General features: G+C 59.4%; 2 protein-coding genes across 9 annotated transcripts; one reads left to right on the forward strand and one right to left on the reverse strand.

Moving 5' to 3' along the window:
• The first annotated feature begins 67 nt into the window (after positions 1–67).
• On the forward strand, positions 68–5603 carry IRF3 (interferon regulatory factor 3). Of its 7 annotated transcripts, XM_078439499.2 has the most exons (8): positions 74–284; positions 1126–1298; positions 2169–2340; positions 2426–2496; positions 3173–3365; positions 3463–3840; positions 4707–4822; positions 5346–5603. In XM_078439499.2, the coding sequence occupies exons 2-8, from the start codon at positions 1134–1136 to the stop codon at positions 5511–5513; spliced, it is 1263 nt and encodes a 420-aa protein (XP_078295625.1). In that variant the 5' UTR covers positions 74–284; positions 1126–1133; the 3' UTR covers positions 5514–5603. The 7 variants fall into 7 exon arrangements, with proteins under 7 accessions (XP_078295623.1, XP_078295625.1, XP_078295622.1 ...); XM_078439497.2 differs by lacking the exon at positions 5346–5603 and having other exon boundaries at positions 68–128; positions 4707–5322; XM_078439496.2 differs by lacking the exon at positions 5346–5603 and having other exon boundaries at positions 74–288; positions 4707–5322.
• Positions 5604–6687: 1084 nt separating this feature from the next.
• Positions 6688–19960, reverse strand: SCAF1 (SR-related CTD associated factor 1). 2 transcript variants are annotated; one of them, XM_060651729.2, is made up of 11 exons: positions 19805–19960; positions 17019–17132; positions 16714–16771; positions 15878–15972; positions 15513–15613; positions 15307–15422; positions 9734–12571; positions 9035–9117; positions 8586–8804; positions 7423–7551; positions 6688–7128 (listed from the first exon to the last, which is right to left on the reverse strand). In XM_060651729.2, exons 2-11 carry the CDS (start codon positions 17124–17126, stop codon positions 6937–6939), a joined length of 3939 nt encoding a protein of 1312 aa, XP_060507712.1. In that variant the 5' UTR covers positions 17127–17132; positions 19805–19960; the 3' UTR covers positions 6688–6936. The 2 variants fall into 2 exon arrangements, with proteins under 2 accessions (XP_060507712.1, XP_060507713.1); XM_060651730.2 differs by lacking the exon at positions 19805–19960 and adding an exon at positions 19341–19787.
• Between the last annotated feature and the right edge of the window lie 1141 nt (positions 19961–21101).

Raw genomic sequence — 21101 nt, forward strand, 5'->3', positions numbered from 1 at the left:
TGCATGTGACGTTCCCAGCATCCCCTTGGCCGGAAGACCTTAAAAGGTATGGTTGGGAAGGGGTGGGGGGGGGGACGTCCGGGCTCTTGGTGCCGCCTCTGGCTCAGGAGTCTGTCAACCATCTGAAGGTAAAGTTTTTATTTCGTGAAATCCATAGAAAAAGAAAGGGCCACTGCTCTGAAGCTCAGCTGACGAGAAGGAGGGTGTGCAGCTGCAAGTTCGAGAGCTATCGGACCCCAAAAGCAGGGGTGGGTCCTAGCACTCTGCGCGCCGAGACCCTCTACGTAGGTAGCAGGGCGGGGTGGGGGGGGGGGGGGGGCGGGTAGCTGGGGAATTGGTGACGTCCGGAGTGAGAAATGGGTGAAAGGATGGATCTACCCTGATAGCACAGAGGGGCACTGTGTACTCCAGGGAAAGTGAAGCAAAGAGGAGAAAAAGTGAAGCAACCCGGTGCTGGAGGTCGGCTATAAAAACAAAACAAAACAAACAAACAAACAAGAAAAAAGTAGCGGGGCGCGGGGAGGTTGCGGAGATCGGAGGCGTCTGCACTAGGGGATGAAAGGAAGAGTGGACCCTGAAAATGGAAGGCAGTCCACTCTATGAAGTGTGTGTGTGTGTGGGGGGGGGGTGCCCTAGAGGAGGGAGGCTGTTTGGGGGGGGGATGTGGATGGAGGGTCTACGATGGAAATGGGGGAGGGGCTCTTCTGTGGGGGAATTGTAGGAGGGGTCAACAACAGGGATAAAGACGGGAGGTAGAGATCTACAAGTGAATAGCGTCTGCACTGAAATACCTAGGGGAGGCTCTACCTTGGAAGTGGAGGTGACTGCGCTGGGTGATGTGGGGGAGGGGAGAGGAGAAAAGGGTTTATAACGGAAGAGGGAAGGTTCTACGCTGGCGGAATTGAGGTAGAGGGCCCGGACAGAAGCAGCTAGAGAAAGGGGAGGGGGGGAGGTGTCTCGAATTGGGGAGCCTCTCCGGAGGATGAAAAAGAAGGGCTCTTATGTTGTACCCAGGAAAATATACGTGAGGGACCCTGCACCGCGGTCCCGTGAGAGAGAGAGGTCTGGGTGTGACACCCTCAGGCCACATGGGCCCCCAGCCCACGAACTGCTCTCTAAGCGCAGGCCGAACCATGGGTACCCAAAAGCCGCGGATCCTGCCCTGGCTGAAGTTGCAGCTGGACTTGGGGCGGCTGGAGGGGGTGGCCTGGCTGGACGAGAGTCGCACGCGCTTCCGCATCCCGTGGAAGCACGGCTTGCGCCAGGATGCCCAGCAGGAGGACTTCGGCATCTTCCAGGTGAGTGAGCTTCCCGGACCCCCGAAACCCTGAGCTGCCAGCCAGGCGGGATGGACTCCCAGGGGGGTGGAGCCGGGAAAGCGGGGTTAGCACGCCTGTGATCGGCCCCGAGCTGACGCTGGCAGCTGGAGGTGGGTGGAGTTAGGACAGGACCCGGCCGGGTTATCGGTGTCGACCGCAGGCAGTGTTGGAGCGGCCAGTTTCCGGGAAAAGAACCGGAAAAGCGGGGTAATTTCTCCAAGGAAATGCATCCTGGGGGATTCAGAGCTCGCAGAGGGCGGGGGGGGGGGGGGGGGCTTGGTCATAGAATTCTGGGGGCGGGGCTTGGAACCTTAGAGGCGAGACTTGGCCCCCAAGCTGAGGTGATGCCCCACCAAGTTAGAATATACCAGTGGTGCGGTACCCCGGGTTAGAGTGTGAGGGGGCGGGGTTATCACAGGGTATCCTGGGGCAGGTTGGTGGCAGAGTTAGGCACCCAGTAGGACCTGGAAGTTTGGCTTAGAAAGCAAAGGTTTTCAAGGCGCCTGAGTGGCTCAGTGGGTTGAGCATCAGACTTCAGCTCAGGTCATGATCTCCAGGTTGGGGAGTTCGAGCCTCACATTGGGCTTACTGCTGTCAGCACAGAGCCTGCTCTCCCCTCCCGGGTTTACACTGTCTCTCAAAAAACAAAACAAAAAAGTAAAACATTAAAAATTAAAAAAAAAAAAAAAAGAAAGCAAAGGTTTTCAAAAAGTGAAGACAGGGGACCTTGGGGTGCAGAGAACCCAAGGGTTTAGGGATGGAACCTTGCCAGGTTAGAACGTGCCAGGTTAGAACGTTGGGGCAGGGGGTCTTAGTCACCCTCACTATCCTGGTCAACTGGATCCCCAGGCCTGGGCCGAAGCCAGTGGCGCCTACACTCCTGGAAAGGATAGACCTGATCTGCCCACCTGGAAGAGGAATTTCCGATCGGCCCTGAACCGGAAGGAGGTGTTGCGTTTAGCCGAGGACCGGAGCAAGGACCCCCACGACCCCCACAAGGTCTATGAGTTTGTGAACTCAGGTGTGCCAGAAGTGGGGCTTCACGTGGAGGGGTGGGATTTTGAGTGTCCCCAACACCCTTCTCCACTTACCACCTTCCTTGACAGGAGCTGGGGACTTTCCTGAGTTGGACACCTCTCCAGATACCAATAGCAGATGCAGTCCCTCTGACACCCAGGTCAGAATGCATCCCAACCCTCCTGCCCTCCTGTCTCTGGCCCGTCTTTCTCTCTGTCCCCATGGCCTTGTTCAGGCTTCCTTTTCTCCCCCTGGACCTTCGCCTCCGTCTTCCTCCTGAGCCTCCCTTCTCTCCCCTGCGGTCCATCCCCAAACTGAGCTAAAGCTGACCCTGTCCCTCCCCTGCTCATAGCCCTGCCATGGTTTCCTGGCATCCTCAGGAGAAAATTCCGTTTTCACCAGGCATTTAAGGCCCTAATACACCTTCCCAGAGTTTCATAGCTTCCCTTGCTATTTAGGGTACCCTCAGCCTCCCGGGAACCCAGAACCACCCTCCCCTTGGTCTTGCTGATGTCTGTGTTGGGGCAGGTCCCCCTCTGAAGTCGTGTCCAGCCTTCTCTGCCCGGGTCTTGCTTGCACAGGGCCAGATCCTGGGGCCAGATTTAGCTACTCCCCTTGGGCCGGCAGTAGACCCAGCATATACCAGAGCATGTATTTTGCCATTCTGTGCCCACGGTTGTCTCCCACCCCCAACTGGAAGCCCCTTGAGGGCAAAGCTCAGCTGTGACTCCTCTCTGGGTCCCTACATTGCTGGGCACAAAGGCCTGGTCTATATGGCGTCTCCAGAAAAGGCTGTGGAAATGCCTGGATCCTTTTCTTTTTTTCCTTCTCTCCAGGAAGAAATACTGGAGGAGTTACTGAGTGACATGGCCTTGGCCCCATTCCCAGATGGGGGGCCCTCGAGCCTGCCTATGGTCCCTGAGGAGACCCCTCCATTCTTGCTGAGCCCCAGCGTAGACATCCCTGCCCCCTGCCCAAACCTGCAGCCCCCGGAAAACCCACTGAGGCGGCTGTTGGTGCCTGAGGAAGGTGAGCGTCGACTGTAGGGTGGGAGGGGCTGGGGCGATGGACCCCCTTATGCTCACTCAATCCCCCTCCCCTTCATGTCGCTGCTGCCGCTGCTCAGAGTGGGAGTTCGAGGTGACTGCCTTCTACCGGGGCCGCCAAGTCTTCCAGCAGACTGCCCTCTGCCCGGGGGGCCTGCGGCTGGTGGCGTCAGATGCAGACCAGACACTGCCTGGACAGCCAATAATCCTGCCAGACCCCGGGGTGTCGCTGACGGACAGGGGTGTGATGGGCTACGTGAGGCGTGTGCTGAGCTGCCTCGGTGGGGGGCTAGCTCTGTGGAGGGCGGGACAGCGGCTCTGCGCCCGGAGGCTGGGGCACTGTCACACGTACTGGGCCTTGGGCGAGGAGCTCCTCCCTGACAGTGGCCACGGGCCCAGCGGCGAGGTCCCCAAGGATGAGGAAGGAGACGTGTTCGACCTGAAGCCCTTCGTGGCAGGTGAGTGAGGCGGGGCCTTAGCTCTGCTGTGGATAGAGCGTACCCCAATGGTTCAGAACTCTGAGGTCCGGAATGGAATTCAGAGGACTGAACTTCGGCCTGGGGGCAAAAAGACTGGATTGCTCTGAGTCTGCCGGAGAAGGGTCTCCTCTGCCTGGAGCCGGTAGGCGGCCGGGGGGGGGGGGGGGGGGGGGGGGCGCGGTGTGCGGAAGTGCTCAAGGAATTACCTGCCACAGTCATCACGATCACCAGTTATTACCACTTACCAGGATAGGGGGCCAGAGAGATGCAGGAGAGAGAGGTCCTTCAGAGCTTTGCTGTCCAACAGATAATGTCTGCAGTGCTGGAAACGCTGTGTGTGTGTGTGTGTGTGTGTGTGTGCTGTCGGGCATGGTACCCGCTAGCCGTGTGTGGCTACTGAGTACTTAGAGGAGGCCAATGCAACGGAGGAAGGGACTTTTAAATGTTGACTTTAATTAGTCACAACTTAAATGTGAATGGCCACAGGGGCTACTGGCTCCTATCAGGAGAGGGTGGCCTTGGGGGGTTGAAGAGCAGTTAAAACTGCTAACCACCTGGGCCTCCAGAATCCTGGAACGTCCCTGCGGGAGCGCGCTCCTGGGGGCGGGGGGGGGGGAGGGGTGCACATCTTCCAGCCCCACCCCATGGGAGGAGGAATGTTTAAGATTGTGCCACCACTGTGGGGACTTGGCCCAGATCAGCGGCCATCTGGTCATGGTGGTGTAGGGATGTTGGGCTTCAGGTCAGGGATGAAGGTGAGGCTGTTTGTTACTCAGGTCTGGGGGGCCGGGAGGGGGAAGGGGAGGGTCTTCTTCCCGTGCCTCACTAAGCTCTCGGGCCTCCAGAACTGATCGCCTTCATCGAAGGAAGCGGACACTCACCACGCTACACCCTCTGGTTCTGCGTTGGGGAGCCATGGCCCCAGGACCAGCCGTGGATCAAGAAGCTCGTGATGGTCAAGGTGCTGCGGGCCTGGGCTCCTGGAGCTAAAGGGGGGGGGATCTTAACAAGGGGCAGAGGAACTACAAGTCCCAGAAGCCCCTCTGAAAAACTACAACTTCCAAGAGTCTCTGCAACCACCAGATTCTCATCCAGAGGAGTCTCTGGGTGTCCCTCTCTTCTCACCCCTACAACCTGTTTTGAACTCTCAAAACCATGTGGAAGTCGGTGGACTACGAGTCCTCACAGTATCTGTGAGGAACCACAGCTCCTGGGAGTCCTTCTGACCACAAGCTGCTCAGCCCTAGCTTCTGGGAACCCCTCCAGCACCTCAGCCCTAGGAAACTTCTTGGACCTCTGGTGGTTGTGGTTATAGGGAAAACTACAACTTCCGGCAGCCCTGGGCCAACTAGTTCACCCGGAGTTACAGCGTAGGGGCTGCTGGGAGTTGTAGTCCACTCAACCCTACCCCTGCCGGTGAACCAGGTGGAGTGTTTTCCCTGACCGGTTCCCCCCCCCCCCCCCCCCCCCCCCGGTTCCTGCAGGTTGTTCCCACTTGTCTCAGGGCCCTGCTGGACATGGCACGGTCAGGGGGCGCCTCCTCACTGGAGACCACCGTGGACCTGCACATCTCCAACAGCTACCCACTCTCCCTCACCTCGGACCAGTACAAGGCCTACCTCCAGGACCTGGTCGAAGACATGGATTTCTAGGTCACTGGGGAGATCTGACCCCTCACTCCTCACGGATGATGGCCTCTTGTGCCCTCACCTTGGCCAATAAACTGTTTCTTACCACTGTCACCACTTGTGTGTCTGGTGTTCAGTGTCTCTGGGCTAGCCCTGACGCAGGCCAGGCATTATTCCTTCTTAGGGCATCAGCTGACCCCTCTGTGCAACCCACAACCCAGATGCTCACTGCCCAAGGACCAGACACCGCAGGGGCAGCTGATACTGGTCACCTCCTTTCCCCTTCCCAGGGACCTGGTGAGGAGGTGTGACAGTCACCTCCGTTTTATAGACCAAGACACTGAGACTTGGAGAAGAGCAAAAGTCAGACAGTAGGAAACACAGGACGGGTTAGAAACCAGGCCGGATTCCAGGGTTGCTGCTCTGCGAGGGAGGCCCCAGAGCAGAATCTAGAACCTCTGTCTCGTTTATAAACAGTTCAGGCCCCTGTCCAGTAAGCAGAGAGCCTTGTCCTGTTGGCTGGGGGCACCTTGGGTCCCCTCCCAGCTCCTGCCAGGTGACCTCTGGCCCTGGACTCCCTGCTGCGTGGGGCTGGAGCAGGCAGTTGTAAAGGAGCTCCGTGCCCCAGCCCTGAGGCCCACCCACTCCGGTGACCCAGGCCTACTACCTCTCCTCACCACGTCTGGGTTCTGGGTAATGTGGACTGACGAAGGCCAGTGTGGCCCGGACTCACTGTGTGGCCCTTGCCGCTCCGTGCCTCAGTTTCCCTCTACCTCAGGAGAATGGGTAATATCACCCCAGCCTCGAAGGACTGGTAAAAAGGGAATCCAACTAAATGGGGGACAAAAGTCCTGTTGCTGAGGCAATTCCAGGGCAAATAGCACCAGGTGCCCTTAGCCTGGAAGACACTGAGCAGGTGGGACCTGGGACCCCAACCTCCCACCCGCCACCATTTTCTGTCAACAGCAACCACTTGCTATGTAGCTGATACGGCGGTTCTAAGTACGTCACTTGCCTGGGTCTTCGTCCTTGTAACAACCACTTCAAGGATCAGGAAACTGAGGCCCAGAGAGGGAAAAGCACTTCCCCCGAGTCACACCCTGCTAACCACCCTCAGACCTGGGTCAGACCTGGGCAGGTCTCTTCCCAACCCTTTCCCAAACTGGTCTCTGAAAAGAAAGGGCTGAAATCATGGGGCTCGGGGCTAACATTTCATGAAATCTTTAATGAAACTGGGGGAGGGGCACAAACAGAAGGGAGGGGCGATGGGGACAGGCTTGGGGGCAAGGGGCACAGGGCTGGGCAGGGCAGGGGGCTCTCCTCTTCCCTGCAGCAACCCTCCCCCAATCATCCCACTGACGGGGCGGGGGAGGGAAGTGGGGAGGTGGAGCCATAAATACGTCCAGAATTCCAAAGAGGCGAAGGAGGGAAGGGGTGGCCGAGGGTCTCAGAGAGGGGGCAAGGGCAGGCCTGGGCCACCCTTGTCAGGGGGTCCAGGCTCCTTGGGCGGCCGCGGGGGCCCTGGGGGGTCCCCCGGCTTGCGGCCATGCTTGCGGAAGTAGCGGTAGCGTTGGACGTAGGCCCGCACCAAGTTGCTCACCTTCACTGGGTTGATCTCCCCGCTTTTGCTGTGGCAGATCTAGGGGGTGAGAGGCAGCTGTGGTCACCTCCAGCCCCCCAGGGTCCCCTCCACCTGGACTGCTGACTGCTGAGCACAGCTGCGAACTGGGATGGGAGCCGCTCCCCCAGATTCCGGACCAACACCCCTACGTGTCCCCTTGATGTCAGCGGGACAGGCCCAGGTGGGCTTGAGCAAATCCTGTCCCCTCCTCACCTTCCACACTGACCCACCATCCCCGGCTCCCCATGCATGCGCATGTCTCCTTCTTGTCCTCTCCCCACTTCTGTGGATCTGTCCCCCGCTGGGCCCCACCTTGTGGACAGCCTTCCTCAGGATGTCCTTGTACTCCTCCTTGGTGATGTCCTTCTTCTGATAGTACGGCTTGATGGCCAGCTTCACCTCCTCCACTGCCCTCTCCTGCGTGTGCAGCTTCTTCAGATACTGGCAGAGGGGGTGACGGGGAGGGAAGGAGGGACAGCAAAGGCCGGATGAGTTCCTGCGGAACCCCAGGCCTCCACTCACCTGCCTGCCAGCTCAGCCTCCTTGACACATCCAGCTACTCCTGGAGGTGGAGGTCCTGCTCAGGATCTGCCCTGTTACCCTTGCTGCGGTCACCCCAGACCACAGGCCAGGCCGGGCCTCTCAACATCACTTGAACATCACCTAGGCTGGACCTGGGGCTATCTGCGGTGGCCTTGACCAGGACACGTATGTCCACTGCCCATACAAAGTTTACACGAAGTAAGATGTGGCACTTGGGTGGCTCAGTTAGTTGAGTGTCCGACTTCCGTTCAGGTCACGATTTCACAGTTTGGTTCAAGCCCCGCATCGAGCTCTATGCTGACAGCTCAGAGCCAGGAGTCTGCTTCAGATTCTGTGTCTCCCTCTCTCTCTCTGCCCCTCCCTCACTTGTACTCCCTCCCTCTCTAAAATAAATAAATAAACTTAAAAAAAAAAATTACACCAAGTAAGAAATAGGCGACACCATCATCTGCCAATTGGCTGTTTGACCAGAATGACCTTTTTGGACCTGACCGAAAGGAAAACCGGCCTGAGGCCTGTGAGTAGAAGCCAGATGTAGCTGAATGAAAACTGGTTTGTTCCCACTCGTGCATTTGAATCAAAGTTTAGTTCCTTGGGGTGCCTGGGTTCCTTCTTCAGTCGGTTAAGCATCTGGCTTCCACTCAGGTCACCGTCTCACTGTTATTGAGTTTGAGCCCTGCATTGGCTCTGTCCTGACTGCTTTGGATTCTGTGTCTCCCTCTCTCTCTCCCCTTCTGCCGCTCACACTCTATCTCTCACTCTCTCAAAAATAAATAAACATTGAAAAAAAATTTTAGTTCCATACAATCAACGACTTCTGTTTTATCTGAGTTCCCACCTGTTGGCATCAGTCTGCTATTCTCCTTGGGCCCCTGCACTTCAGCATCTGCAAAACTGTCACCATCAACCCGCCTCTCCCAAACCCAGCTCACCTTGTCTGTGTCCCCACGTCCCTCGGAGCTGCTGCTGCCCTCTCGCTTGTCAGATGCTGCAGCCAGCCCAGTGGGGGTGGGAGGGGTAGAGCCGCAGCCCCCCAGGGGGAGGCTGCCAGGGAGCAGGTAGCTGGAGGGGCCAGGGGGCAGACCCAGAGAGGTGGGCACAGGAGCTGGGGTCACCCCCAGACTGGAGGGTGGCTTTCGGTGGCTGAGGATCTGTCGGAAGAGGTTGGAGAGAGGATGAATAAAGGGAGGGGGAGGGAAAGAGGGAACACGTACCCCCATCTTTCCCACCCTGATTTCCAAATCGTCCCAGAGGCAAGAGGCCCCTCCTCCTGCCGACCCCTTCCTTGTCCCAAGGTCTGCCGAGAATTGTAGTTCCTCCCCTAATCAGAGTCAGGGGACAAGAAGAGGGACTGGGGGGGCTCTTCCCCAGAGGGGCCCACCTGGTTGGTGGCCTGGATCAGCTCCTGGGCCTTTGCTCGGCTCGCCAGGTTGGCTTCTTCCATCTTGAAGAGAAGTGCAGTCACTGCAAGAGGCAGAGAGTTGAGGACAAGGAGATCAGGAGCTGACACAAGAGGTCACCGAGGCACCTGCTGCCATCTTCCCCCCGGGCCCTGGACAGACCATAGGTTTCGGGCTCAGAACTGGGAAAAGGGGACCTTGGCCAGTGGGAGAACGGCTCCACACCCCACATATTCTTAGGACTCAAGGTATGTGTGTGGTCCGGGGGGAAACAGGGCCAGGTCATTCAGGGACGAGGTAGCGGCAAAGGTGAGATTCTGTCTCAAACCCCCTGTGCCCTATTGCTATCCCTTAAGGGACAACGCTCCCAGCTCACCCTGTTCTTCCTGGTCCCTCCACCACACCCAACCTCGTCCACCTCCGGGTGGACCCCAGAACATGGCCCACTCCTCCAGCCTGTGCTGGGCTGGCCACCCCCTCTCCCCCCCACTCACCTGCCTGCTCTCCTCCAGCACAGCCAGACCTCTACCAGCCTTCTAGACAGCCCCTCGCAGTCTGGGTCACTGTGCACCTACCCCCTCCAAAGCATCCCCGCTGCCTCCAAGCCTGTCCCCACAGGACCTGGTCCTCCCCAATCCTGTCTGTCCCAGCCCGCGCCCCCCACCCCAGGGCACACTCACAGGCCAGGACACCGCTGGTGGTGCAGTCCACACCAGCAGGCAGGTTCCAGGGCATGGGCGGGGGCAGCGTGGGCAGCTGGGAGACACGGGTAGCCGGCCCATCCTCTGCCCCTGAGTCACCGGCTGTGGACCCCGCGCTAGGGGCAGTGCTCGGGGCAGCTGCGGCGGTGCTGGTGGCCGTGGTGGTGGCAGGCTGCTGCTCTTCCTCCTCCTCCTCTTCCTCCTCCTCCTCCTCTTCCTCCTCCTCCTCCTCCGCCCCGCCTCGGACCCCAGCCTCCTCAGCGGCCTCCTCGGGAAGGAAGGAGACCTCGGGGGTCTTGCAGCTGCTGTCCACGGTCTGGGAGTCCGGTGTGAGTGCAGGGGGGGGAGGGGCTGCCTTAGGGGGCGGGGTGCTAGGGGCCTTGGCCGCCCGCTCTTCCCCGGACCAGGAAGTCTCCTCCACCCCCTTGGCCCCCGCTGCCTGGCTGCAGCTATCCGCCTTGGACTTCTTCAGCGTCGCAGGGCCGCCGCTGCCCCCACCGCTGCCCCCGCTGCGGATCTTTTTCCTGGTCTTGGATGGCTTGGTCTTTCCCTTGGTCCCCTTGGCTTTCTTGGCCCCAGCCTTGGCCTTGACCTTGGTCTTTTTGGGCTTGGTGCTGCCCGGAGCTGCTTTGGCCACCTCTGCAGGGGCCCGCTCATCGGGCTTGAGGAAAGGGGAGCGGCTCTCCCGGTCGCGGCTGAACTTGACTCCGATGGAGCCCAGGCCAGCGGATGCGGCCTCCTTGGCCGGCGTGGTGCTGCTGACGCCTTCGCGGATCAGCACCGCCACCTTAGACTGCAGCTTCACCTTCCGGGAGGAGGAGGAGCATGACGAGGACGACGAGCCGGAGCCGCTGCTGACCGGTGGCTTTGGCGGAGGCCCCGAGGAGGGCGCTGACTCCTTGGGAGGCCGAGCCTTCTTGGATGACCTGTCCCTGTCCCTATCTCTGTCCCTGTCCCGGTCCCGATCCCCCCCATCCAGCGCCTTCCGCCGTGATCCCTTCTCCCGGGAGGAGGAGGAGGAGGAGGCGGCGCCGGAGCGGCGCCGGTCCTTCTCGCCGCTCTTGCCCCCCCGCTCCTCGGCACTCAGTCCCTCGGAGTCGTACAGGACCTCGCGCTTGGGCGACGAGGCCGGGGCCGGCGACGGGCCTCGGGGGTCGGACTTGTCCGGCCGGCCCACGGTGATGGTCCGCTTGATGGCGAAGAGATCGTGGTCCGTGAGGTCCTGGATGGAAGGTGGCACCGCCCCCCTGCGGCGGCTGTCACGCTCTCCGCCCAGGGAGCTGGAGCCGGAGGGCGGCTGGGTGGGCACCGGGGCCTTCTCGCTGTCCCCAGACCGCTTCTCGCCCCGGGACCGCGACCGCTTCTTCTTCTTCTTGCCGCCGCCGCCGTCTCGGTGCTTGCCACGGTGCCGCTCGCGCCTCGAGGACGACGACGAGGATGTGGCGGGGGGCGGGGAGGCCGAGCGCCGCCGCCGCCGCCGCTTCTCCCGGGACCGCGACCTGCGGCTGCCCCCGCGGCGGCGGTCGGTGCTGCGCGAGCGGCGGCGGGCGGAGCGGGACCGCGAGCGGCGGCGGGCGGACGACGAGGCGTGAGAGCCCGGCTTGCGGTCCCGGGAGCGGTGCTTCTTGGAGTCCCAGGGGGAGGCCGGGGCCGGCGGGGCAGGCTGCGCGCTGGACGACGACGATGCGGCCTCCTTGGCCTCGCCGCCGCTCCGCTTGCGCTCCCGCCTCGACTTCTTGCGGGTGGGGGGGCCCGCGGGGGCGGCGGCGGCGGCGGCGGCGGCCGGGGAGGGCGAGCGCTGGCGGTAGCGCTCCCGACGCTGGGTCAGGATCTTGCGGCGCAGGTCCAGGCCGCCCCAGCGCGTGTCCGCGGCCGGCGGGGCGGGCGCCGGCTCCCCCAGGTCCACCTGCAGGGCGCCCTCGCCGTCTGACTCGGCGTGCAGAGACAGGAAGTCGTCCCCCTCGGGGGCGCGGGGGGCAGGTGGCGGGGGCGGGGGCTGGGCCGCCGGGGGCGCTGAGGCTGCAGGAGGGGGTCGCGCCGCCCGGCCAGCGGCCCGGAAGAGGGAGACCGCCACCCTGGGCTCCTCCTCCGGCTGGACGATCTCGCCCTCCTCGATCTCGGAGTCTCCCGGTGGCAGCAGGGTTGGCGGGATGGCGGCTCCGCCGGCCGTCACCACCTCCACAGAGACCTTGCCTTCCCGACAGGCCTCCGCCTCCGTCCCCACCACGAAGACGCGCCGGCGGGTGGCTCCGTCGACCCGGGTGGAGTCCACCTGCGGAGGCGTTCCAGGGGCCGGAGTCGGTTGTGGGGGCTGGGGGTCCGGGCGGGGGCTCTCATCACCTGGGAAGTCCTGGCTCAGACTGTTGTCATCGTAGATGCCCGCCAGGGTCTCGGAGATGCGGCTGATGCTCTGGGACAAGCCTTCCTCCTCCTCTTCTTCCTCTTCTTCCTCCTCTTCTTCCTCTTCCTCCTCTTCCTCCTCCTCCTCCTCGGGTGAAGGAGTCCCCGCTGATGAACTGGGGTTGGAGCCAGTGGGCTCGAAGGGGTCGTACTTCTGCTCCGGAGCAGGTGGTGGGGAATAGGCCTCGTCGGTGGGGTGGAAGGGGTCATAGATGTCGAATCGGGGGGCAGGTGGGGCTGGGGGGGCTGGAGGAGGTGGAGGCGGGGGAGGCGAAGGGGAGGAGGATGAGGGGGAAGGGGAGGGGGAGGAGGACGCAGAGGACGGGGCAGGGGGTGGGGCAGGGCCCCCGTCTCCAGTGCCCAAGGTAAGGAGGTGACGGGCACAGGAGGGTCGTGAGGAGTGAGACTGCGGAGACACTGTAAAGGAAGAAAGGAGACAGAGAGCCCCAGTCAGGCACATGTCCTCCTCCCTGGGCCGTGCAGAGGGGGCCGCAGGCCAGTGCCCCGGCCACCACCCCACTCTGGTGGCACCCTGCACTTTGCACGGGACAACTCACAGATGCTCCTAATGACTCCAAGCTGGAGGTACTGCGTCCTTTCAGGACGAAACTGAGGCACAGAGCACTGCAGTATCTTCCCCAAGGACACACAGCAGGGAGAAGGGGGGGTGCAAACAGCCAATGTAGCCACTGAAGCCACTGAGCCTGTGTTCCCATGTCCTGAGATACACACTGGCCTGCAGCCCAAGAACCCCCTGACCAGTGTCACCACAGAAGACACAGGCTAGAGAAGGGTCGCTGGGATTTGAACCTAAGACCGCTGCTCCAGCTGCCTCTTGTGGGAATCTATCCTGTTTCCTGAAGGGAACTGTGGGCGGCTGAGAAGGTGAATCTCCCTCTCGAGAGCCCAGGAAATGGCAGAGCCAGGGAGCCCTGACAGCCGGAGTCCACAACCCACGCACTTCACTCTGTGACGAGCCCCATCTGAGGGGCAACATCCGCTCAGGACTCAAAGACACCGCCAACGGGCGACAGGAACAAGCAGTGTTCGCCCCTCCACATGGGCCAGGCATCGTGCTTTCCTGCCTAACTTCATCTGTCCTCCTGAGACCCTGCTTTCTGAGGACGACGCGGTCTCCATGCCATCAGTCCCACACACGGTGACAACGGACCTGGGCTGCACCTCCGGACACACACACTGGGGTCCAGAGGCCCCACTCAACCACCTACTACAGGGACCCTGAGATGGCAAGGGCACCAGCATGGTCATGTAGACAGTGACAGGACAGCAGGGGCTTAAGAGGGCAGTGCCAGGGGCGCCCTGGGTAGCTCAGTCGGTTAAGCATCTGACTTCAGCTCAGGTCATGATCTCACAATTTGTGAGTTCAAGCCCCGCATCGGGCTCTGTGCTGACAGCTCAGAGCCTGGAGCCTGTCTTAGATTCTGTGTCTCCCTCTCTCTCTCTGCCCCTCCCCAGCTCATACTGTCTGTCAAAAATAAATAAATGTTGGAAAAAAATAAAAAAAATAAAAGAGGGCAGTCCCAGAGCCACCTCTCAACCCAATCCTAGGCTCTGGCCCTCACCCGTCACGTGACCAAGGACAAGGAACTCAACCTCTGCCTGCCTTGGTTTCTTCATGTATACAATGGGCATGCACTCATTCATTCAGTACATTTTTGCTGATCGCCTATCTTATGCCAAGCTGTTTCAGGTACTAGGAACAGAACAGTGAACACAACAGACAAAAGTCCCTGCCTTCAAGAAATCTCCATGAGCCACGCAGAAAAGTCTGCCAACTGCTGAGGGCTGTGGAAGAAAATAAAGCAGGGAGGACGGTGATGAGAGCATTCACACATCGCAGGGATGAGGGGACTAGGTGGGCAGCTGTGTGGAACAAACCAGACTGCGCCCGGCCCCACGAGGACTCGGTGAGCACGAGCTATTCCTACCCTGCTTACGAATTATTACCACCACCGGAAGTGTAAAACACAGACTAGAGCGGTCTGGAAATGCAAGACGGCCCCTCCTTTATGTAATCTTTATACGATATGGAATCAGGGATGAGGTTTTTTCCCTAAAGTTCTTAATAACTTCCAAATGAAGAAAACCACTTCTAGTAAGAAAATAAAACATAACCCCAGCATCTCCCACCAAACAGCTCTTACAGTCCAGATACAACTATATCACCGAAGGGCCTGGCACCAAATTCCCAACGCCTTCTGTTCTTGTAAATAAAGTTTTATTAGGACACTGCCACGTCCATTTGTTTATTTACCCTGTAGGCCTTCTAATTTTAAAAGAAATGAAGAGCTTTTGGGGGGTTCCCCAAGGGCGTGGTGGGCCCTGAGTACAACGCCCCCTGAGCCGAATGGACAAGACATTTCGCAGCTATAAAAAAAGGACAAGGGAAACCGAAACGGGCACAGCGTGTGTGAGCCACGGTCGGCTGCGAAACAGTCACTTCTGGCTGACCGCGCCGACCTCTCCTCTCCATCCCTCCCAACTGTGGATGCACATGAAGGGGGGGGGGGGGGGGGAGTCTAAACCAGGGGTTCCCACCGGGGTCCTGGGGGCCGGAAACCTCACCGAGGAACTGGCTAGAAATGCAAATTCCCGGGCCCCACCCCAGACCCACTGAATCAGAGATCCTAGGAGTAGGCCCAGGGACCCGTGTATCGACAAAGTCCTCCTCCTCGTGACTCGGATACCCGCCCAAGTCTGAGAAGCTCTACGCTGCTCACAGGGCTTAACACTCAAAGAGACCTGGGCTACAGGCTCAGGGCCCAGGAGCACCACTAAGCTACTGGCTGTGCCACCTTAAACGAGGGACTTCCCTTTTTCAGATTCGTCTCCTCTGGAAGATAGAGATGCTAAGAGCCTCCCCCCACCCCACCCCCAATCCCAGGGAGACGAATTCCCAGTGCAGTCACACTGCCACGTAGCGCCCCGGACACGGAGTGCCTCACACGTGCTGGCCAGGACATCAGCGTTTGCCGTAGGTACGTCTGTAGGTACATAAAGCCTTGCAGTCTAACAGGCAGAGGCTTAAAGATTTTGTCTAAATGACAGGATCGCTACTGTTACTACCAACAACAGCTGACTCGTGCAGGACTCCGAGGCCGCCTGCTCAGCTCTGCCCTGGCCCCACATACCCGTTTTGCCTGTCCTCCAGGCCCTGAGACGGGGCAGCAGGCTAGGCACCGGCAGAGGGATGGGATCCCTGTCCCCGATTCGGACCTCGGCCACCAGCTCCAGCATGTCCTCGCTTCTGCAGGGCAGAAGGGGGTGAGTGAGCCTGAAGGAAGCTGCCAGCTCCCCCGCTAAAGGCCTCTCCCACTCCAGCTGCCCAACTACTCACTCGCCAGGCCGAAGGTCCAAGTGGCTGGGAACCCACGTATCTGGGGGATCCAGAACGCTCACCAGCCCCGCGAGGAAGCTGTCTGCGGCCATGTCCAACACCTGGAATAGGCCGGGAGGGGTTCCAACCCGTCCCTCTCACGTGAGGGCCCACAAATCCCACTTCCCCGGCCCCTAAACCTTCAGGAACCCAGGCATCTGAGAACCCGAGAAAACGCAGAGATCCAACCAATTCCCTCATCCTGACTTGCTCGCAGGACCCAAGGGCCCGGCCCCAGGGATGATGCCCCCAACCCCTCCAACACTGCAGCTGATCAGCACCCCAACCCCAAGAGTCTGGGCCCCCAGCCCCCTGCTCTTACTCACAGTAGCCGTGTCGGTCCCCCCTGACTCCTGGGAACGGGGCTCTGACCGTGGGCTCCGGCAGCCCCTCCATCGAAGGCCGTGACACCGGGAGCCATCTGGAGAGAGATTTGCATGGGAGATTGGACACGGGGGACGAGACACAGAGACTCTGTGGAGTCAGAGGAACGAGGAGCCTGCTCGGGCTCTTGAGGAGGGAGCCAAACTCCTGCCTGCTCTCCCTGCCTCCACCCCTCAGCTCCCACCTTGGGGCCCAGAAAGACTTCCCCAGCGCCGTTCTGAGGCGCTCTCACCCTCCTGACCTCCTAGCTGCCCTCAGGATGGATTCCAGACAAGCCAGCCTGGCACGAAAGCCTTGCGGTGACACAGGTCCCATGGAGCTCTCCTGCCTCACCTCCTGCTCACACCCCAGGCCTGCCAGCCCCAAAGAACCACAGCTCGGTCCTGCAACACGCCCCTGTGCTGTGTGCCTGCTGGGTGCCTCTGCCTACCAGGCTTTCCTCTTTACCAGACAACAACTTCAGTACATCCCCGGAGACCCGATTCACCGGTCTGCCCCTCTAGGAAGCCTCCCCAGACCCCATCTCCTCCACACTAGCTTAACTGGGCCTCCTGCACTCTCCCAGTGCCTCGGGGCCACCTCTGCGCTGTGACTGTATCTCCCCTCCACCAGACCGTGAGCCCCTCCAAGGCAGCCATGGGGTCCGACCCATCTTTGGCTCCCCGAGCCAGCACAAGGGTGGTAGCCGGGAGGCCTCAGAAAGTTTTTAGGAATGCAATTAGGATAAAGAATACAGAGAGATGGGACGGAGGCTAAGAGGAACCAGAACCCATCGTACCTTTATCATTTGGCAGATCCCCCTGCAGGGAACTTCCCACAGCCTGCTGAATGGCCCGCTAGAGAAAAGGTGGAGGGTGGAGGGGGTGGAAAGAAAGGGCAGTCAGGGCACCCGTGCAAATGGTCACAAGCTCTGCTCCTGGGAGACAGCCATTCCAGACACCCCTATAACGAAACTCGAACCCTTCAGAGGAGCCAAGTGTCCAGGCCCCCAGCCCCTCCTCCCCCCAGGGCCCAGGAGCTGGGCCCTGACATCTGCACTTCCAGCCCGTCCCTCCCTTGGCCCCAGACATCTAGCAGCCTTACCAGGATAAAGGCAGAAGGAGAAAGCGTGGGGTCTCTGTCCGGCGGACCATCGCCCAGATCCTCGCCCGACTCCTCTGTCTTCCCTCGAGACTCATCTTCTTCCTCCATGGTCACCTGGTGGTTGAGGGGGTGAGAGTTTGGAGTGGAGGCAGGGGTGGGGGGTGGTGGAAGGGGCTGGAAGAAGCAGAGGATGGACGCAAGGATCTCCAGGGCCTCCGCCACGGCTTTGACCAAGCATCCTCCTCAGCATCCTTCTGCCCTCTACCACACACGCCAGTCCTTGGGCGAGTCCCAGGCCCTGAGCAGACGTCGCAGAGACCAGAATGGCTCTCTCCCCTTGCCTAGATTTCTACTGCTTCCTTTCTTGCAGGGAGGCCTTCTGGCCTCCTATTTCAACACTCCACTCCCCAGTCTCCACTTAAAGCTTCCCCCACAACCAAGCTTTAAGACCTCCCTGCCTGCCCCCACATTGGCTGATGTTTTTCCCAGTTGAGTTGTGATTTCAAATACCGTGTCCCGCAGTCCCCTAAACTCTCCTCTCCCAAACTGAGATACGTGCCGGTGTACTGAGTATACCTCAGATACCGTGCAACTTCCTAAAGCGGCAACGATTCCCCTCGATGGTGAGGGACCAAAAAAAAAAAAAAAAAAAAATTGGTTTATACACAAAAAATGGAGCTACAAGAATGATGTACAAAACCAACACCAGACCGAAAACACACCTATCACCAATCTGCCCCTTGTGGGAGATCATGGCTAAAGCCTTCATGAGGTCACAGAAATTCTCAGATCATTCAGAGGTTGAAAGATTATCCTTCAGACTGGTGGGTGTCTCGATTAGGTCTTCAGAAAGTAGGAGTACTCCAGCTGCAAGCTTCCTTAGAACCATCCAATCTGCTACTGTGAAAACACTATCCGGTCTCCAGAGTTCCCAGAAAGCTTTAAAACCCCTGACTCTTTATGCTTCTCTGTAGACGGGCACCACAAGAGTATCTACCTCCAAGAAGGGCTGGTAAGAACTGAAAGCAAAGGGACTTTCTGCTACAGAGTTAGCACAGCCCAAGCGCTCAATACAAAATAACAAAAATTAGCTTCAAGGCCCAGGTTTACCGCACGTCTACCTCCCCTATTCTCCCAGCTGCACACCTGCCAAGCAAATGCATCGGTCCTGGTCTCCTTCCTACCACAGCTTTCCAAGCTCTGCCCAAGCTCCCACAGGCAACCTCCCAGACAAGAGCCTGTGGCTCCTTCACTAACTCCCACTAACATGTCCCGCCTTGTTAAACCCCTGTGGACAGTTCCCAGCCCTGGAGCTGCTCTCCAGCACCTCTGGGAAAAGCGCATGTTACGCAGAACAGTGACTGCCACATAACAGGGGCTTTAGTCAAGACCTGCTGAGGACAGACACACAGATCCCCAAGCCCTCCGCGGTGTATGAAGGTGCTCCCCTGCCCATTTAGACAGGCCCCAGGCTTTGCGGACACATCCACAGTTCTTTATATCTTTTTGACATGAAAAGGTTCTGCAGACAATGCTAGGTCCCTCTAGATCAGTGTTCCCCAAACTACAGTCTGAGAGCAGTACAGTGCTTTGCAATTAGCTTGTTATAAAAAAATAAAAGTAAATCGAACACAGTTGAAAATTCTTCACGGTGCATCACAAGTAGTACGTGGGAATATTAATTAATGGGACTTTGGCATTAAATACACATGTCAGTATGTCCTAGCTCTTAACACAAAAAATGCACTTCTTACTGTAGATCAAGGTCAAGAGAGTCTGAAAAGCATTGCACTAAATGAGTCTCAATGATCCTACAGACTTCCCCAGACTAATGTGGACTAATTCCAACTCTCTATAGCTCCAGGGCAATGCAGAATTTTTATCAACATTTTTCATTTAAATTACATTATAAAGTGCAAGTACATTTGAGCTGGGCAAATTTTCCAGTACTCTCCTTTGTCTTGTTCTCCACGCGATTACCCAGCCCCAAAAGGCATTCGAATTGCTCCAGGCATAAAGACTGTACTCTTGCAGTCACACTGAAAGCCACCTAGATGGTTCCAGGTCCTTCTAAGTGCCCCCCAGCCTCCTGTCACCCATGTTAGACACTCTCAGACGTTAGAGACCCATCCAGGCCTCTCAGCACCCGTCAGTATTTGCCTCCTTCCCTTGGTGGGCACATCCCACCCCCCTGGGTGGCCCTAAAAGACTTCCTAGCCCTCCAACAGTTCTTCCAGACCCGCTACATGGCCCCAGACCCAGGTAGGTGAGCCGCATCCTCAAGGCAGCCCATGTAGACACTCCCAGTCCTAACAGACATACCCCGGGCGCTATAGATGGCTCTGCAGATACTCCTCTGCTCTTGCAGACCTCCTTCACCCTGGGACATATCTCAAGATCTCAAGATGGCCCCAGAACCCTATAAACAGACCCTAGCTTCGGGTCAGCCCGTAAAGACGATCAACAGTGTCTACAGATATGACCCAGGCCAGCTATGTGATGGAGGGCAGGCTCCAGTCTCAGTCCAGGCCCGGTGGACATCCCCAGTCCTCTCGGGGACGCCCCGTTGATGCCCCCCGGAACCCACAGACGCGTCCCGGGGCCTTGAGAAGGCCCCCCGCTCGGCGCCAGGCTCCGCCGCCGCTGCCGGGCCCGAGGCCGCCCCGCTAAGTCCGCCAGGCCCCGCGGCGTGTGGGGAGGACCCCGGGACAACTAGCGACCCGACTCCGCCCCGCCCACCCCGATAGGCCCGAGCCCCGCGGCCCAGACTGCCGCCGCCATCTTACCCCGCCGCTCGGGCTGCGGCTCCGGCCCCGGCGCGGGGCGGGGCGGGCTGGGGGGGCTCGCGAGCAGAGGGAGGAGAGGGGCGGAGCTAAAACGCCGCCGAGCTTGCCGGGACTTCAAGTACCGAGCACGGTGCCGTGAAGGCTGGTGGGAAGGCTCCGGACTCAATTTCCCAGCAACCAATGGGGCACATAGGCATGAGCGCGCGCGACGGACGCCGGGAGGCGTAGTCCGCACGTCGCCTCCGTCGCGCGGGGACAGCAAGGAGGTGAGAGGTGAAGTGGGCGGGGTTGCGGCAGCCCGCGACAAGGCCCCACGGTGCCCTGCGCGCGCGCGGAAAGAGCTGCGGAACAGGAAGTGATGTAAGACCACTCAGCCCGACCGCCGCAAGGGAATTGTAGTTCGGAGGAGTGGGAAGTAGAAAAACAGCCGGACTTGCTGAGTTGCCCCGCCCACTTTCTGGGGATCCCAGAATCCCGATCTCCTAGTCCTCTCTAAATTTAGAACCAAGGAGCCTGACGTACAACCTCCTCCTCATTTAGGACGGAAAAGTCCAAATTCCGATTCCTCTCATTCAGCAGACAAGCCTGGAGTCCCTATTTCCCTCCTGCCTGGGACTTGGGAGTCCGACCACTTCTTCCTTCCAACCAGGAATCTGGCCCTCAGGCCCTTCCTTCCTCAGACCATTCCTGGTCTCCAACTCGTACTTTACACAGACACAAGTGTTCGGACTCCCCACCTGAATTCCCTCGGATCCAGAATTCTGAATCCCTGAACCCAACCCCTGAACCCAAGAGTCAGGGCCCCCAGCTCCCTCCTTTACGGAATCTAGTAGTAAAGACTCCCAGATCCCCTCCTCCCCGGGACCCAGGATTCCAGGCCTCCATCCTCATTCTCTCCGAGAGACTCAAAAGCCTGGGCCCTCAGCTTCTTCCTCCTTCAAGCCTCAGAAATCCTGGCCCTAGGCCCTTCATGACTCGGCCACCCCGGCTTGGGCGAGCTGGCTCAGGGATCAGGAATGCAGTGATCTCACGGCCCCTCCCTGTCCCGTTACGCGGCTGTCCCCCCTCCAGGGCCCCATCTCCCCTCCCAGTCTGTCTTCCGCTTGGCTGGGACTCCGGGAACCGGAAGCCTGGGTCCCTTAGCGGGCGGAGACTCCAGCGTCCTGCCTAGACACCCGGGTCGGAAGCCTGGCTAGGATCCCAGGACGTAGGTGGAGCTTCCCCTCAAGACCTACTCCTTCCTCCGAGCGCGCCTATATACGGCCGCGCGCGGGTCCACGAGCCCCGCCTACTAAAA

Source organism: Panthera onca, chromosome E2 (genome assembly GCF_046562875.1).
Source record: "Panthera onca isolate mPanOnc1 chromosome E2, mPanOnc1 haplotype 2, whole genome shotgun sequence".
In the NCBI taxonomy this organism is placed as follows: Eukaryota; Metazoa; Chordata; class Mammalia; order Carnivora; family Felidae; genus Panthera; species Panthera onca.